General features: G+C 41.0%; 3 protein-coding genes across 5 annotated transcripts; 1 reads left to right on the forward strand and 2 right to left on the reverse strand.

Moving 5' to 3' along the window:
* Positions 1-77: 77 nt before the first annotated feature.
* On the reverse strand, positions 78-3,163 carry LOC308364594 (putative oxidoreductase ZK1290.5). 2 transcript variants are annotated; one of them, XM_080837778.1, is made up of 8 exons: positions 2,987-3,163; positions 2,451-2,699; positions 2,263-2,364; positions 2,072-2,163; positions 1,720-1,902; positions 1,521-1,580; positions 1,043-1,143; positions 433-553 (listed from the first exon to the last, which is right to left on the reverse strand). In XM_080837778.1, the coding sequence occupies exons 1-7, from the start codon at positions 3,063-3,065 to the stop codon at positions 1,048-1,050; spliced, it is 861 nt and encodes a 286-aa protein (XP_080693904.1). In that variant the 5' UTR covers positions 3,066-3,163; the 3' UTR covers positions 433-553; positions 1,043-1,047. The 2 variants fall into 2 exon arrangements, with proteins under 2 accessions (XP_080693903.1, XP_080693904.1); XM_080837777.1 differs by lacking the exon at positions 1,043-1,143 and having other exon boundaries at positions 78-553.
* A 315-nt stretch (positions 3,164-3,478) lies between these two features.
* On the forward strand, positions 3,479-5,416 carry extl2 (exostosin-like glycosyltransferase 2; the record flags this gene model as incomplete). 2 transcript variants are annotated; one of them, XM_080837992.1, is made up of 5 exons in its annotated part: positions 3,479-3,547; positions 3,912-4,227; positions 4,572-4,642; positions 4,794-4,909; positions 5,020-5,416. In XM_080837992.1, the coding sequence occupies exons 1-5, from the start codon at positions 3,536-3,538 to the stop codon at positions 5,414-5,416; spliced, it is 912 nt and encodes a 303-aa protein (XP_080694118.1). In that variant the 5' UTR covers positions 3,479-3,535. The 2 variants fall into 2 exon arrangements, with proteins under 2 accessions (XP_080694118.1, XP_080694117.1); XM_080837991.1 differs by having other exon boundaries at positions 3,489-3,547; positions 3,803-4,227.
* Positions 5,417-7,736: 2,320 nt separating this feature from the next.
* On the reverse strand, positions 7,737-16,775 carry cdc14aa (cell division cycle 14Aa; the record flags this gene model as incomplete). Its single annotated transcript, XM_080836722.1, has 15 exons — positions 7,737-7,766; positions 8,255-8,618; positions 8,931-9,059; positions 9,213-9,313; positions 9,574-9,739; positions 10,087-10,225; positions 12,566-12,796; positions 13,513-13,600; positions 13,693-13,755; positions 14,140-14,206; positions 14,990-15,069; positions 15,197-15,289; positions 16,025-16,100; positions 16,335-16,425; positions 16,730-16,775. 15 exons carry the CDS (start codon positions 16,773-16,775, stop codon positions 7,737-7,739), a joined length of 1,764 nt encoding a protein of 587 aa, XP_080692848.1.
* Between the last annotated feature and the right edge of the window lie 2,409 nt (positions 16,776-19,184).

Consider the following 19,184-nt stretch of genomic DNA (forward strand, 5'->3'; position numbering starts at 1 on the left):
CAGACAAACTACGATACAGCTGTTTCTTTAAGCCAAGAACTGAGAAACTGCATGGTGCATGTAGGACAGACACGGTCTTCATCGGAAGTGAAATAACCTTCACCCTCCTTTTAAATTTTATTCAAAGCATGTCATGGTAAAAACAGGGATTTATGTTAAAACAGTGCACTGCAAAGACACAGTAAAAGTAGGAAGAACACAGTTGGCATACAGATAAACAACAGATATGTGCTGCAAAAACCATTTGGAGGTTACCACATGTAGTTCTGATGGTCTCTCAATAGGACTCTCACCCATTTGCTTTAATGGCGTCATAAACTTTTTCATCATATATATTTTTTAAATACTTCTGTTTCTACCACTTTTAAATGCAAAACTTACTTAATGAAGTTATATCAGAGTGTGATTATGCTGTGATGAACCTGTGTTACTTAGTAGTAGAAGAAAATGGTTATCCTTTCCAGAGAGGGGAGCTCAAGTGGATTAGTTTTGTGTCCCTGTTTAGTCTTCTAATACACGCCATGTCCTCTTCCACCAGGGAAAATCCAAAGGCCTTTCAGAAGGGTACAGAAAACAAAAGTTAAAGATGCATAGGTCTTCATACTCTGACTGCAATCACTTCAACTAACCTCATGGGGTCAGAAGGAACATATGAATTAATAACTGAATGAATAACTTCACAAGTACACAGCCTAGGGGCAGTTTGTCAAGCGAACATATGCTCCACTCACGTTTGCTGTCTACTGACTCAATCTACCTTCACAAAGCATCAGATTAGTTTAGAATATTTTACTGGCACACAAAACGAACCATTCCCACCTACATTTAGACTAAATTCTGCTGTTGTCGTTACATTGTCATATTTCAAAACTACTGACACAGACAAAAGCAATCTTGTCTCCCCAACAGACCGATATAATGTTGACAGTTGATCACTTTAGGTCAAGCTCTGATTGGAAAAAAAAGACAAAAATCATCCGTCAATACTGAGCCTGATCCGCCCCCATTGTGAGTGACATATGTAAATAGAGATTGATGGCACCTCTTTCAAGGCACACGTGTTGGATCCCAGCTCACATGTCTCCCATCATGCAACACCCTCAATGCCACCATGTCGGTGTCCTCTAGTTGGAACCCAAAAACCTGGAGGGTGAGCCAAGCCAGTTATAGCAAGAGGGCACAGAGTTAAAGAGGGGAACAGCAGAAACCAGGAAGCACGGAATAAAATGTATATATTTATATACATTCTAGGTCATGTGATGGAAATATAACAGAGCAACCCATAGCAGGATCAATGATTGACCTAAAGCAACTAATAGAATAGACAACGTCACCAGTGGACCAAAGACCAAGTGCATGTTAAAAATGGATAAAGTGAAGGTGGTCACCATCCAGCGTAAGGACAAAACTATTGGCTCACTGTTGGATAGACTCAGAGATAACCACTACATGCACTACTGTATGTAAATAAGAATGTTGTAAGTAGAAATAATGGGGATCCTCATCAGCATCCCACTCACTTTACAGTTTTCCAGAATCCTCTCCTTCTTGGTGGACTTAGGGATTGTAACGGCTCCATTCTGCAAAGAACATGGTCCTCAGTTTACAATGCAAATGACCAATACAATGTAGACAGGGAAAACAGCATTCATTTAACTTAACTATGTGAATGATTCATTGTATACCAGTATATGTAATTAAATATAATAATATACATACCTGTATGCTCCAGCGTATACAGATCTGGGAAGGGGTGCGCTCATATTTGTCAGCCATATTGAGAATAGTGGGATGACTAAGAGCCTGGCCCTTGGCCAGGGGGCAGTAACCCTCAAACACAATCCCCTGCTGGTGACAGTACTGCAACATCTCCTCAGGCTGCTGAAAAGGGTGGTACTCAACCTGCAAAAACACATGTAGTCTGACAAGGACCAGGCTGAACTATTACATAGAAGTACAAAATCCTTTAGTGTGAATGACCTGTCCTTGAGAGTCTGAACCAGCCTGTATCAACAGAGCAAACAACAGAGCAATGCTGTAGGTATCAGGTACACTGCTCAGTCATACTCACCTGGTTGACGTGGGGCACTATGCTGCAGTCCTCCTTTAACTCCTCCAAATGGGGAATTAGGAAGTTGCTCACTCCGATAGCCCGGCACATCCCTGCCCAATGCACAAATACATATAAATTGATACAAACCATAACTCTTTTGTCTATGAAATATTGGAGAACTTAGGGAAAAAATACTTCTTGCTCTGCACCTTCATCATAAAGCTCCTCCAGAGCCCGCCACGTTTCTGCTCGCATCTCCCGATTGGAGCGACCAGGAACCATGCAGTCGGGCCAGTGCATCAGGTACAGGTCTGAGAAGGCAGGGGGAAGTGTCTATATATTCATATCAACAAATGATGATGGTGGTATCACAGTCTATTAAAAATGTAATTCGTACCTAGGTACTCCACTCCCAATCTGGCACATGAAGCCCTACAAGCCTGCTTGGTGGTTCTATAGCCATAGTCTCCAGGCCATAATTTTGTTGTCAGCCACACATCCCTCCGTGGGACGCCGCTCTCCTGAACAGCTTTAGCCAGGTGTTCCTCACAATCATAGCGCTTAGCTGTATCAATGTGCCTCACACCACACTCCCGAAGTGCGTATACAACCGCTTCATGTGAGTAACCACCATCATGCGAAGTCCCTGAAACCGACAAACACCAAGTAGGGTGTTGCATTAGTACGAAAATGCGAGTTATACGGTGAGTCAAGTGCATTGAGGACACATTGTGACAACTGCAGGTTCAGGCTAATCATTTTTGACTGTACAGCTCTAAGCTGCTCTTCGGAGTTGATGACAACAAAAGGCTAACAAATTAATTTGCAACAATGTAGCAAATTATTCCACAATAGTAGCAAAAACATGAGCAGTATTTCTCTCCCAAGTAGCTTAAACTTTAAACGGCCACTTGAAAATGAAAAGTTACTCACCCAGTCCCAAAATGGGTATTTTCAATCCATTGGAGAGAGCAACCTTCGGACAAGACAGCATCTCATTGGTAGAAGCCATAGATTTCCTGAACGTTGGCTAAAGAGTAACTTTGGTCAAATGGGATGTTATGAAACGATCATCTTTGATGGCATGAGGTTTCCAGAATGCATACTGTTATCATCATTCCCGCATAGGTTGTTGAGCCTGAGCTGTCGTAAAATTCCGAGTAGGAGTTGTTAGGCTACTGCTTGCCGGCATTTTTGCAGCACTATGTAGGTATTCCAGAGCAGAACAAACATTGGATATGGATATTACTTTGGATATGGGTCTTACAAAAATGGCTAACGTGGATCCCTGGTACACACTCCCGTCGCTGGTTTCAATATTTGATGGAAAGCTCCATCTCGACATCACCACCTAGATATACTAGCAACTTCTTGTTACACCAGTTACTGTGCTGCTTCTTTCAGGAGCGTATACGGCTGCGCAGAGGCGAGTTTCAGAGGCGCAGACAGAACTAGTTTGAGAGGAAGTGGGAACTTTCAATTATGAAAAATGAGGTAACTTTATTTTTTCATTAAACCAAGACTAAATTGCATATATTTCCTTCAGAGTACACAAATTAATCATTCCAAGTACTTTCTTAGCTAAACAAATAAGATATTAGGCCTACTGAAAAGCGTCAAACCAATTCCAGTTCGTGAAAATGTGAGTTCGCTTGGTTCGCTTGTTAAACAGGTTTGGAAGTTTGTAGGCTCAGAATGCTCAATGTGCTCCTTTGGTAGCATACCATTCATGTAACTTTCTCTTAACAGGATTTCTCTTCGGGGCTGTAGGATGAACATCCTTCGAAAGGCACATCTGATCTTATTCGCACTTTTGTTTATCTTGGTTGGGGCATCTCTGACATCTATGCTTCCCCAGAACGTGGACACCGATGATGGCGGTGTCATGGATGTTCTCCGCCGAAAAGCTAATTCATCTCCTCAAATGAAGGATTATTTTACCATAATAATGCAGACATACAATCGAACAGACATCCTTCTGAAACTCCTCAATCATTACCAGGCAGTGCCTCACCTGAGCAAGATTGTCATCGTATGGAACAACATTGGAGAACGGCCGCCACGGCAGTTATGGGAGTCCCTGGGTCCGCATCCTGTTCCCGTTGTCTTCAAGGAGCAAAGCGTTAATCTTATGCGAAACCGCCTGCAGTCATTTCCGGAGATAAATACAGATGGTAGCCTATTATCAGTGCAAAGTTACCGATCGGCACACTTCATGTGTCTGGGCATGACACTGTTGCAAAAAAAACATCAACGCTACTCTGCAGCTGGGACGGCCCCAGTATTTCCCAGGCAACAATATGTTGCGTGCTGTTTACTGTAAAATGTGTGGTTTAGTAGCACCAGATCATTGAATACGTTTATGCGTGTGCATTGATATACATTTGTTTAGAAAGTTTCTTAATGACCCATTAATCCTGAATATTTTTTAAATTATTTTAACCTGATTAAGTTTTAAGAAAAGTCCTGTCCAATCCTATTCATGATTATTCAATAGTTTTCCTTATTTTCTCTACAGCTGTACTAATGGTGGATGATGACACGCTGGTTAGTGTTCCTGACATCACCTTTGCCTTCTCTGTCTGGAAGGTAAAATAAATTAAATTTGCAGTCTTGTTTTTCAAAAATGTCCTGGGAGTTAAATGCCATCTAGGATTTGTGCAGTCTTGTCCTTATCTCATCTTGATTCTGCAATATTTCCTAGTTGTGTTCATAATCTTCAGTGTTTTCAACGTTTCAGCAATTCTCTGATCAGATTGTGGGCTTTGTACCACGCAAGCATGTGACCACAGCCTCTGGTGTTTACAGCTATGGTAGCTTTGAGCTTCAGGATGTTGAAACTGGTGGAGGTGACTGGTGAGCCAGCTGATACTTATGTTACGCACTCTCAATTTGTCTTTCACTCTCAACCACACATTCACCCTAAGAAGTAATGCATGATTTGAGACTGTGCTCTGCTGTGCCAGGTACTCCATGGTTCTGGTTGGTGCTGCCTTCTTCCACCGGCGCTACCTGCAGCTCTTCCAGGACCAACCCAGCCAGGTGCACGCCCTGGTGGACGACACACAGAACTGTGATGACATCGCCATAAACTTCGCCGTAGCCCTCTGGTTGTCACGGCAGGACAGGTCAAAAGCACGCCCCTCTGGGGTTCTGGTAAAGCCTGTGGACATCCGCAACTTGGAGCGGGATGCAAGGAGCGGCTATGTTGGCATGTGGCACCGGCCCGAACACATGCTCCAGCGCTCCTACTGCCTGAACCGTCTGGCGCAGATTTATGGTAGCATGCCCCTGCTCTACTCTAACATCATGCTCACACAGTTTGGCTTTCCGAGCTATGCCAACCACAAGAGCAAGATGTGAAGGACTTTCAGGGTACGATTAAATGGCACAGTTAATAGTCTCTAGGGTGTGTCAGACAGAACAGGTTTTTCAGATGGTTTGAATGCTTTGAATGTGGTGGTTTGGAATAAGGGTAAAATCTATGTGCAGGGTTATCCAATATGAGGGCTTAAGGACCTCCTGACAATCGTGTGATTCACAGGGTAGTCATCACCAGTATATGAAGGCTGTCAAAGACAAGCCATTTTACAATTTAATGTTTACATTGGTTACATGGCTAAGTAAATGGGGGTCAGCATTCCACTTTTCCATTTAGAAGATACTGACAATATGTTTTTGAGGCTTTGTTTGCTGTCTTAAAAGATTGAGAACAAAAGACACTATGTAAAGGAAAATGAAGAAGTCTTATTTAAACAAATTCATTAAGGTTACTGGATGAGTTTAACACGTCAATGTACTGTTCCCGAGCCAAGGAAGATTTTTTTTTTTGCATTTGCAATGACAATGAAAAGCCAATAGATGGCTCTCAAGATTTGACTCAGGTACAGACTCCTCTGCTGTTTGACTTCAGCCTGCTCCCCTTCATTGATGAAGTGAAACTACAATGTTTTAGGGTTCTTGCGAATGGAAACCTTAAATAGGTAATCAAACATTATCTTCAAAAAGGATTTGCTTTCAAATTCTAAAGGTGCCAACATGTATCAGCTTTTTCAAACTAATTTCAACTTTATTGAGCAATTTTCTATAGACACACAAAGATCCTATGAAACTCTGAGGTTATGTAGAAGGTGATACAGCTTTGTGCAAAGGGATATAACTTGTTTTCTCCTTATATACCTCATGACCTGTCATTGACAAGTGACACAATAGAATCCCATTAGGCCTCAAGATAGTGAGACTCTACTTGACAACTCTCTTTCTAATTTATGGTCACCAATTCCCAATTTCGTTCAGAACTCACCAAAATAACTCAACTGAATCACTGTATGCTATCTACAGTGATCCAGTTGAGTTATTTTCGCTGATTTGTGTCTTTTTTTTTCACACACTCACAGATACACTGTGCGGATCCGTCTGTATGCATGTTTGGCATATAAAGAATATTATTATATAATAAATAGGTATATTAATATAAGGGACTTTATTATCCACTGGCCCTTGATCCAAATAATGTTGGTGGTACTTGGTGGTGGTTTTGGAAGTCTATACAATTTGGCATTCTTTCATTCCCCATGTTATCCCTTTAATACTTTTTCAATGACTAACTGGCGTGGAAGCAAGGAAAAGAAAACGACTTTAAAAAAAAAAAACATTTCTGCATAAGCACTTGCCGTTCCTTCTATAAACACTGGTTTTGTACTTGCAATCTATAAGACAGTTGTATACCAAAGAGTTTGTCATTTATTGAAGTGAAATAATCCATGTCTCTCTTCACATGTTGTTCATACATACACTGAATACAAAATATGTTTATCCTACATTACCTTTCTTGATTGAAATATTTATTGCTTTATTGAAACGTAAAGTTGTGCTTTTTGGTGTGGAATCTTATTCGATCTGCATCTTAGGCTACCTACCAGCCCAGAAAGCAAATATATTGAGTTTTAATTGAATTTACAAAATCACTTTTGCTGTCTGTCGGTTCCAAGTAACTGATAAGATCTTGGTTGGAAGAATAGTTTGTAGGCATGTCAGCGCTACAAGGGGAGGTTCCTCGTCTATTTTACGACTGAATGTTGACGTTATTTCATCGTTATCAATCAATATTGCATAGTCCAAGGGAATAAAATCCATATATCCTTACTGAATAGTTACGTAACCCCAAAAAAACGTTCTCCGATGATTTATTTTCAAGAAAGGGATGCTTGATATTTTTTTGTTTTCATTACAGTTACATATCTCCTCTAAGGCAATAAACTGACATTCACAATCGAGAACAAAATAGAACCCATTATCTTTTATTCTTATCTTGATTGGGAGTCTTGTAGGCAAAATGTTTTATTCCACTCCCCAATAAAGTACACTTAAATATGACTGAATCACCACAGTAATTAGTTTAAAACAGAATCAGATTATGAGCACAATACTAACAACATAAAATATATTTGGTGAATATCTAGCTATAGTAAAATCCTTAAAAAAAATATCCAATTTTGTGCAGTTAATCGAGTTAACACCACACAAGGTTTTGTATTCCCTGACCCCAACAGTTTTTTCCAGGAGATTTTACTTAAATTTTACACTCAGTTGATTCTCTAACAGGGGATGTAATGATCTTCAGTCTTCACTGTGCGAAGCATTTTCTTCAGGGCCTTGTGTTTGTCAGTGCAACACAACTTCTTTAGTAGTGAACATATTCAGACTGAAGGGACTGAAAGGAGAGAGAGAGAGAGAATACAATTGTTAATTACAATACAAAAAACACATTTGTTTAAGGTATTCATAGCATATAGGAAGTATGGAAGTTGGAGGAATGGGCCATAATTCCCCACTTCTGAGGTAGGCTATGTCTCCTATAGCTATCTTTGGAAAAACAAACACATCCAAGTTATGAGGAGGAGAGGATGAAAGATGTGGAAAAATAGATGGGGAGCAACGCTAGAAGCAGGGTAGAACGAGATAGTGATTGATCGATATATAGATATATATGGCAGAGGTGGTGTAGAAACACATACTCTGAAATCCACCTCTGCATTTAACCCATCCAGGGAAGTGACACACACACAGTGAAACCCTAACCAGTAGGCCACAGCTGCCCCATATAGAGTTTCATTGATAGATAGATAGATAGATAGACAAAATAAAAAAGCAGGAAGGTCATGGCAGGCAGGCAGACAGACAGCACATCGGAAGACTTACAGGGATGGATCGGCTCAGGTACCGGCCTGTGAGCCCAGAATGGACAGGGGCTCTGCGAGGTCCAGCCCGACCCCTGGGGCCCATAGCAAAAGCCGGACCCCTGGGCCTCACAGGGCGGTCACCAGGCTTGTTGCGGGCCTCCTGGTGGTAGTTTGGAGATGGTGGAATACGAGGGTCACTAAGGGGGTAGCCAAACCCCAAGCCCATGGACGGATTAAGGGAGGTGGAGGATGCAGCTGTGGTAGAGGGAGGGCAGGAGGGGGAGGCGGAGGCGGAGGGTGAAGAGGACATGTCGTCTGCACCTTCATCCATGTTGTCAACCCCGTAGAGGTTGCCAAGGGATTGGGCTAATCTGGGGTTTAAACTGCATTGGGCACACAAACATTTGGGGAGGGCCATGGGACAGAAGAGGAATGGGTAATGAGATCAGGGATAGGGCCATGTAAATGTGTTCATACATACACACACACACACACACTCACACACTCACACACTCACACACACACACACACACACACACTCACACACTCTCACACACACTCACACACACTCACACACACTCACACACACTCACACACACACACACACACACTCACACACTCTCACACACACTCACACACACACACACACACACACACACACACACACACACACACACACACACAAAGACACTCACTTTTTAAGGTTTCCAGCCGAGGATGAGGGACTGCGAGTGAGCCGTCTTGGAGGAGAAGTAGGAGTGAAAGCAGGGGGGGCTTTGGGTGGTTTGGAGGGAGGAATAGAGCTATGTGCAGGGTTTATTCCACTAGAACAGAACAGACACAAACAACTACTGTCAGAGCAGTCTTTGGGTTATACACAGTGCTATATAAGTCCCGTTAAACACTATCTAAGTAGCAGAAACAATTTGAGGCCAAATCTTTGGATCGTTAAGGTCAAACACTACAAACCCACATACCTCAGTGCTCCTGTGGTGGCAGATCTAGAATGGCGATGAGCCTTAACGGCCCTGAGTTTATCTCCCTGAGTCAGACCCACACTGTCCAGCCTGAAGTCATTCTGCAATGGACCAAGAGGATTCATTTCAAATCAATCCAATTAACTCAACCAAATTCCGTCAAATGCAAAGGGTAAACTTTGGCTTGTGCTTTATTTGAGAGAAAACAAACAAACAAAAATCGACTTTTGCATAAGAAGAACAGTCATGTCATTTTCACACTTTCAAAAAGTATAAACAAATCAAAGAAGCAGTGGAACAGCAAACCAAAATAACAGAAAACAGATGCTGATGTGTCTCCTGTCTAACCCGGTGGACTCACCTCGTCCATGCTTTGGGACTTGAAGACATTGGTGTTGATGGACACGTCGTCCATGCTGGAGATGAGATGGGCCATGTCTCGCTCCTGTTGCCGATTCTGTCGTTGTTGCTGCTGCCGCTGCTTAGAGCGATACATGTCCCCTTGCACCCACATACTGTGCTGCTTTCTGTAGAGAGAGAGTGAGAAAGTTTTTTTACTAGTACTCAACATCATCAAAAGACAGACAGATAGTGATAGAGACAGGGAGACAGACAGACAAAGAAAGATTGAAGTACAGTATATAAAGTGAAATTGTGTATCTAATCAGAGTCAAGGATGAGACAGTATTAGACAGAACAGAACAAAGTGTGTGGAAGTCCTATGGTGGAAACACAATCATTGGCATTCTCTACTAAATCCATACTCCCTTGATTAAAGATGTCCTGAGGCACTTAACTTTGTGATAATTAGGTATAAGCACATAAACACTAAGGTCACCACTTTTTTTCTAGCCAATGGCATTTGTCTACTCACTCTTCCAGAAAGTTTTGCTGTGGCCCAATGATTGAGCCAGGCCTGCAGATCCGTATCCAGGAAATGGCCTCCGCTGCCGTGAAACGGTAGTGTTTCATCAGATAGCAAGCAATCAGAGTGCCTGTTCTGCCAAGGCCCGCTGCACATGAAAGGAAGGAACAAGGCAGAGCCAGAGATAAACTTTGTGGCAAACTTTGTATACATGGAGGGAATAAACAAGCACAACAAAGCCTGCTCACACTATCACTTGCAAGTATTGTGGGATATATTGCCTATGATTCCATTTTTAAGGGCTACATTAAAATACAAAACAGTGACACAATTTCCTTCTATCAAAATCAGTTCTAATTACTTATTAAAACTAAAATATTTGCTTAAAAAAAAATCTGTGTTCTAATCATAGATTAGTTATATCACTGCATATTAATCTATAGCGTACTGGACCCAACAAAAGATGAAAAACTGTGTTAGTAGGTTTCATATTACATGGATGTCTTTCCCTGTCACCTGATCGCCTGGTCTCACACATAAACTCTTGCCCTCCCCATGGGTCATCATACAGAGGCCAAACAATTCCAAAATAGACCCAGTAGCTGAAGAGTGACTGTAATAATCAGAACAACAACGGGATGGATACACTGCACTAAAGAGTTTCAGCATACTGTGGCTGCATCTGATGTTGCCAGTTAATTGCCTCTAGTAATTTATGCTGTAAATAATAGAATGCCCTTTTGTACTATGCACAAGAATAAAACTACACCGTACTTTCAAAGAGAAGGAACAAATCCACTGGAGAGTGTAGCTTTCTGGTGTAACAAAATAATGTTGCGGTCCGAAATGAATAACTACATTTTATATATGCTTGGTTGGTATAATGGTATTGTATATGCTCTTTGAATGAATTGTTCAACCCAACCAGCATCAGACATCGCATGCATTTTTATCAGACAGAATCCTGTATGAAATCTCACATTTCTACAGAACATGCGTAGAGTGCATTCAGAACTATTCGGATAAAATAGTTTAAACTCATCAATCTACACTCGATACCCCTTAATGACAAAAACAACAGAATTTTAGAAATGTTTGCAAATTCATTAAAAAGGAAAGAATTGAAATATAATAACATAAGTATTCAGACCCTTTACTCAGTACTCAGTTGAAGCACCTTTGGCAGTGATTTCAGCCTTGAGTCTTCTTGGGTATAAGACATATCAAGCTTTGCACACCTGGATTTGCAGGTCTTATCAAGCTGTCAGGTTGAATGGAGACTGTCAGTTGACAGCCATTTTCAGGTCTCTCCAGAGATGTTTAATTGGGTTCAAGTCAGGGCTCTGGCTGGGCCACGCAAGGACATTCACAGAGCTGTCCCTATGCCACTCTTGCATTGTCTTTGCTATGTGCTGAGGGTCATTGTCATTGGCCTCCTGAAGGTGAACTTTTAACCCAGTCTGAGGTCCTGAGCACTCTGGACCAGGTTTTTTAATTAAGGATATCTCTGTACTTTGCTCCAGTCCTTTCGGTGCTTTTTTTGCAACTGCAAGTAGACTTTCGTGAGTCTTTCACTGAGGAGAGGCTTCTGTCTGTCTACTCTGCCATAATGCCCAGATCAGTGGAGTGTTGCAGTGATGGTTGTCCTTCCGGAGGTTTCTCCTTTCTCCACACAGGATCTCTGGAGCTCAGCAAGAGTGGCCATCCGGTTCTTGAACACCTGCCTTACCAAGGCCCTTCATCCTCGACTGCTCAGTTTGGCTAGGTAGCAAGCTCTTTGAAGAGTCCTGGATGTTCCAAACTTCTTTCATTTAAGAATTATGGAAGCCACTTGGGAACCTTCAGTGGAGCCGAATGTTTTGTAGCCGTCCCCAGATCTGTCTCTGAGCTCTGCAGGCAGTTCCTTCTACCTCATTGCTTCATTTTTGCTCTGATATGCATTGTCAGCTGTGAGCTCTTATATAGACGGGTGTGTGCCTTTTCAAATCATGTCCAATGAACTGAACTTACCACTGGTGGACTCAAATCAAGATATAGAAAATCTCAAAGATGATCAAGAGAAATGTGAGTACTGAGTACTAAAATACATTATAGGGTATTGAGTGTAGATTGATGAGGGAAAAAATGAATTAAAATGATTTCAGCATTAGGGCTGCAACAGAAGAAAATGTTTAAAAAAGGTGATGGTCTGAATACTTTCTGAATGCAGTGTGTGCAGACATTCCAGACTGCAGAACACTTTCATCAGTCAAAGCATTTCCCATTAACAATGTTCACATTAAAACATTACGTTTTTCTCAATGCTTCCTTGTATTGTGTGCACACATACAACTGTCACGCTCTAAACTATCATCCCCCCAATTCATATTCTCCAACAATTAACAATGCTTCCAGCCTCTAGTGATTGGTTCACATGAGGGTTACTATCTATTCCCTTGGCTTTGACTAAACAGGAGTAGACTGGCGTGGTTGCTGTGTCGTCTCTTACCCTTGCAGTGTACAGCAACAGCACCTTCTGAACTTTCACAAATGTGAAGGAAGCGTCGCAGGATGAGGTCGCTGGGCGTGGAGCCATCCACAAAGAACAGGTCATGGTGCTCGAAGCCAGCATCAGTGAAACGGCGCCCCTCGTAGATCTTCCTGTTGAGCCGCACCACGTCGGTCACACTGTGCTGTCGGAAGTACGGGAAGTACGCCTCTGGAGCGTGGAGAGGGTAACCTGTGGGAGAGACCCGCACTGACATGAGGAAAGGGACTTTCCTGACAGTTTCCCCCTCCGTTTTTTGCCGATTTTTGAAATATTGATCAACATTGATTATCTTTGGGAAACACAAGATGGCTATAGAGGGCAACCACACACAAAAAAAGGGGACTTGAAACGCAGCAGATATACCGGATAATGTACAAAAAAAAAACATTTTGCTCTATGCACCGTTTTATTATAAAGAAGCTACATGTACCTGTCAGCTAATAAAAAGTGTATTTGACCAGCTGCAGTGATGTGGTATGCTCTGACACTTCATGGTCAGAACGCTAATGTTTATCCAACTCTTGATCCTATTCTATTATAGAATAGCTATGCTATTCTACACTAAGACAGGCAAGAAGACACTCAGTGAGATACACAGTTATACCACTGCCAAAAAAAGCCCTGCTAGTAATGCACTTGCAGTCAAATATGCAGGAGTTTGATTGTGTAACTAACGTCTTTCTGGCACTTGGTAGCACATGGCATTTCTGTATCTTTGTAGATATTTTAAATATAAATGGGATCAACTATATCATACATTTCATGTTTGGTAGGGTAATATCAAAATGACCTCAGCATGTAGCCATAAACGCAGCTAAGTTGCAAGGCACACTATGGCAAAGCTATAGTTATAACTGGTGAGGTGATTATAGATATGGTGGACATTCTCAGTTCACTCAACTCACCATTCTCCATTTTACTCTTTGGGTGTGGGCCACTGAAGGCCAGGAGCTTCCCTGGCAAAATCCAGTTGAAGTCTCCATTCTCCACTCGCTGAAGGTAAAGGCAATAAATACCTAATAAGTAAAACTGAGAAACATCTATAGGACTGTGCCACTGATGAGACAAATAGACGTAAGACCTACCTCATAGTGTTCATACTCCTCAACATCAAATGTCTCGAAGTTGAAGAACCCATGCTGCAGTGCCTTTAAAGAAGGAGTTCAAACCCAGGTATGGATTCAAAACACAGTAAGTCTTTCTCTTACGCTATATCCTTTCACAATATATCACATTATGTCTACAATGCTAGTTCTTTCCTTCAATTAGTTAGCCCTTTCTGGTGCATACTTCTGAAATCTATGATGTCAATATACTGCAGTGCATAAAGCTATAAGATGGGATACACACAAGATGGGAAAGTTCTTAGGAAACTTCCCTGTTTTGAATCATGTCAACAGCATGTTCCTGGCAATCATTAATTGGACTAAAGGATTAACCTCAGAAAACAAATGAGTGGAAGAAGTGGAGAAGAGCCTTAAGCCTGAATAACAACACACACTGCCATTTCAGGACTGCAGTTTGGCCCTTACCTTGCGGATTCCTTGTAAACAATCAAGAATAGACAGGTTATATGTGCAGCTTCCAAATGCAGCATCTCTGGTAGAATAAGAAAACAAACAAACCAGGTATCAGTATGCTTAAGGCCTTAGTACAGTCATTCTTCAGTGTCTCAAGAGGATTTTCATAAAGAAGGATGTTGTTGTGCACTGTGGTGGAGCCCTGCAGAATGACATAATAGATTTTGAAATAATCCTGTAGGGATATTGCCTGTTTGGTGTTCATGACTAGAACAGTATGTATTTTTGAAAGTGTTCATGTGTATATGAGCATGCATCCCTGGCGCGGGCTATAGTAAAAGCTGGAAGTAATTTAGTGTACATGTATTTCAGTGCTCATATGTGTGTGGAACAACATGTTTCTGTTCGTGTGTGGTGTGAGGAATGCATCTCTATCTTTTTAAAAGAAAAAGTAATGGAAAAGCCATGCCTCTGTTTCTGCCTGCAGACAGACAGCTCATAGTGTTTGACTCATAGTATGCCAATCTGCTAAGTGATGCCATGCACAGATAAGCCCTCCCTGCGGTTTTAGACATCTATTCTTGGGATGTTTACATTTACATTACAAGGCTACAGCAGAAGATACTTCCACAATTGTACACCTTCACTGTTAACCAAGGAGACAGAGGCATTTAAGACATTCTTTTTTAAGATTTCCTTTGTTCTTCTGTTTGATTTTTTTTAGCATGGCACTGTGCCACTTCATTACACTGTACACATAACAGCCCCTAGTAATTACCAAATGCTAGGGTTGTGTGTTATAATACTCAAATACAGTACAATGAAATGTCATGTCAGTACTACTGTGCATGGTGAGACCTACCTGAAGGACAGGTATGACACATTAGTTCCAGAGATAAGAGCCCTGTAGGCCTCCTCAGGAGTTCTCTTTAAGTAGATTACCTGAAACAGGACAGAAGGAGGTCACCATTACTGCACTCCACCAAGGGACACCAGAATGGAGGAGCTAATGTGTATGACTAGCTCTGTGTGTGTCACCACGGGTATAACAGAGGTTGAGGTTACTCACTGCATAGGCACCGATCAAGAATGCAGAATTGGCTCGTTTGCGCTGGTCATAGCTAGTGTAATAGATTACCCTTTTTCTGGACAGTGTGAAGGACTGCAGAAAAAAAACATGTATAAATAAGCAGTGATTCAGTACATCTGGATAATCGGATAGATCGTAATTAAATGTTCTATTAACAATTGAATCAATTAGACAATCAAGTCTTAAAAGTATTAAAATACATGCATTTATATATATATATATATACATTTTACAATACATAACTTAATCTATACAGTACATCAAAATAGAAAAGAAAACATACATGGCTCTGTCCTGTACATGCAAGTGTTTTTTTGTGTGTACATTTGCAGCCAGTTTTTGGGGCTAGCCCACTCTATAGCAACCAAAATGAGTATTAAGCAAAACAGGTAACTAGTTGTCTTTCAACTGATATCACGTCTCTGGGCTTTGTTTCTCGATTTTACTAATAATTAAAAAAAACAATATGGTGATTTGGAACCAAATGCAGCCTTACAACCCTGTCATTGTGTTTTCCATTGTTTCATTCTACTCCCATCCTTACTTCCTCAATTAATACCTAAAGGAAACTGCTAGGGAGACACTGAAGCACCACCCATATGGCTATTCCTAGTTTTTTTCTGCACTCTAACAAAAGCAGCTCTGGCACCATTCACCTATGCAAACCCCATGCATCTAAGTCAGTATCTGAGATACAAGAAGATTATATTTAAGAAGATATATACACATCATGGTTGTTCATTGACATCCCAGTGTGCAGCTTGGAACGGGAATGTGTGTTAAACAACAAAACAACTGGTCACTTACCTTAAGTTTTTTGTTCAATTTACAACTAAATCTGTATAACATAGCAAGATTGAGAGGACCAAAATCTGCATAAAAGCTGCACAAACAAAACAAACACAAATTAATTTGCAAAAAAAAGTGTATCTCAAGAGCATGATTGTTTACTATTTTAAAATATATATTTAAAAAATGTCATAAATACGGCTTATTATAGGCCTCGTCTCCACTTTACATTTCTCAGAGGCTGCAGTGCATTACTTTTGTCGGATACTTGTGAGTTGAGAACACAGATAGGCTACTTGCACATAGCAACAGGAAAAAACCCACTTACTTTTCATAAACGTATTCCTCATCTGTAGTGAAATAATGAGTATTTGGCGTACTTTTCGGTTTGCTTCTTAGTGTGGCAAAGTAAAGTCTCTCTGTAAAAATGAATTTAATAAATTAATCAACAACAGGCAAACATCATACAGGGCCTATCCTATGTTTGGCTTTATCCAAAATTCTTTAGATCGCATAAAGTAGCCTATCGTAGGACATAATTCCAATAATAAGATAGTGTCTAAATACAAGTTTAGTTAGGATCTCGGTTCAATAACTTAAAGCCGTGAGTGTACGTAATTCTGGATGATTGGAGTAGCCTTTTCTGAAGGTGCTCAATTTGGATCTCCAAATTACAGACCAGTCGATGACAATCTAAAAATGAACACTAACATTTCTAATTACCTTTAATAAATTCTGTTGCTCCGAGTGGATCATTGTCATCTGCCATTTCGTAAAATTTGTTTGCGTCTTGCAAGTGCTCAAAAGTATAAAAACTAAATTTAAGCGACACGATTCCTTTCAGTGACTAGACATTTTGTGAAGAACAAATGGTGAAGTACTTCTTCTAAACCAAACACCAAGGCTTCCGAGTATTCCATAACAAGCTTCCATGTCTCGAGTAAAGTTGGAGGGACAACAGTTCAGTTTGTTTCTTCCTTTCTTTCGCATTCAGGAAGATATATAAATCCCGCGGTTCATAATGGTAGATTAGAACACTTCCGGCATGCATTCATCTGTTGTTTAAAATCGAGTCTCTTTTAAAAGAACGCACGCATACGCATAAAACAGAGAAGCAAACTTTAAGATCAAGCATTAAAGGTCCATTGCTTAGTAACCACATGCCTGACCACCACATAAAGACACGTTGCTAAGGATGGGTTAATTTCGACCAATCAGCAGGTGAGACGCTGCCTGCCATAAACATAAGACGAGATTTGGGACTGCTGCCAGCGGGTTTCAAAGGCAAGATTTGGAGCTCCACTCAGAAGCATTAATGAGTCATGAGACACGGGTCAGTTGTAGGTGTCCAAAAACAGACTAGACTAGGACTAGACCAAAAACAGACTAGGTCTTGCAAGCTGTCCACAAGATATTTAAGAAAGGTCATAATGTAGAAGCATAGCTTATACCTACTAGGTGTTTCAGAATGTCACAGGTGACTCTTCCACATTAAACAAGTCCCTCCTGTTAACGACTGACAATTTCAGTAGTTTGTCAAGGAGTGCCCAGAGTGTGTTGATGATAGCAATACACACTCATGACTATTTATTTGTAGGCATGTGTGTTTATTTGTGACTATTTATTTGTAGGCATGTGTGTATGTGTTCAAACTCTAACACCTGTTGAGATGATCAGGCATCTCTGCCGTCACCTCACGTTAGACTGGCATCGCCAATGCAGATCTCCATCTGCTCTGGGTATTTCCTTTTAGCTGTAAGCCAGTGCCGGTCATCACGCACCACTATTGATTTACTGTCTAGGTTGTAATTGGACAAGAGTTTAAAGCATATCATTTAGCCTGGTAACATTTATCCATGAATACCAACAAGCAGGTAGTTACAGGGTCTTGGACTTTATTCTACTGATTACCCTTTTACTTTTGGAGAGTTATATCAAATATGTCAGAAAATTAACTTAATTTGCTGTGTCATTTCTGCAGTGTATAGCAATCCTAATGAATGTCTTGCAGATTATACAGACAACACAGGACAAATTCAAATTTCTTGCTATTTTTTTTTCAGCCATATAACATCTTCACCGTCTATGAATTTGTTTGTTATAGACTATTAGGGTTGGGAAGCTTACTAAGAGGTTTGATATAACTTTTTACCCTGTTAAAAAATTCTGTAACTGTTTTAGTTCCTTGGAATTACTTTTGATTGTTTTTTGATTGCCAGACGAGACGTGGTGCAATTTCAGAGAACCAATACAAAACAATGCTCAAAATTTGAGCGCATACTGACAAATACATTGGGCCTGTCTAGACGGTGAAAATTTCCAAAGTAACACAATGAATGTAACAGTATATAAGCTTTAAAGTTTTTTATCGAAAAGAATATATTCTGATGTAACCCCTTTTTAATCATCAATAATGGTAACAATTACATTTACTTTGTGATTTAATATATCCTAAACCCTGTAGACTATAGTTCATGTCAAACATTTTTGCAAATGAAAAAACATACCTCCAATTGGTGTGATCCAGGCCCCATGTGGATGCTGTGCTGGAAACCTGCGCTTCCCGCGCCAGTGTCCACCCCAGACTGAGACTCGAGACATGCCTTCATTGAGGTAGTTGAAAAGATGGAGGGGAAGTTCAGGAAGAGAACATAATGGATAAACAACTTTTCTCTCCTACAGGAGAAGGTTACCGTGGGTCCCACGTGATTTCACACCTGGAGACTGTGCATTCTTACAGAGAATAGCCTGTGCGTCTGTCAACAGAGTATGCGGTTGAAATGCAAACATCAAGACTGTATCCTGAAAAGTCCAGGCAAACCAAGTGAGACTTGAGGCCCTGCATGCAACTGTGACATCAAACAGGGCTAGAACCGGCTCAAGTGTCAGACTCAGGTTACTGAACAGCCCCTTAAAAAAACAGGCTATGGACAAGAGACAAGTGTTCAGTTACACCTGAGTTCCAGAGGGTGAGAATGTCACCACTCTGTCCCCTCTTGGCCTGATTACCTTGCGTGATATGACCTCTAGTGATCTTGTCTTCCATCATATTCAACCCAGAGATAAAGACACACTTTCTCTGAACTGAAAATAGGCATATGGGAGTAGTGCTTGAACGGGACTTGAAGAGACTCACATTAAAGACCAGCTACATTTCCGATATCAGATGGGGCTTTAC

This window comes from Sprattus sprattus (genome assembly GCF_963457725.1).
Source record: "Sprattus sprattus genome assembly, chromosome: 4".
Lineage (NCBI taxonomy): Eukaryota > Metazoa > Chordata > Actinopteri > Clupeiformes > Clupeidae > Sprattus > Sprattus sprattus.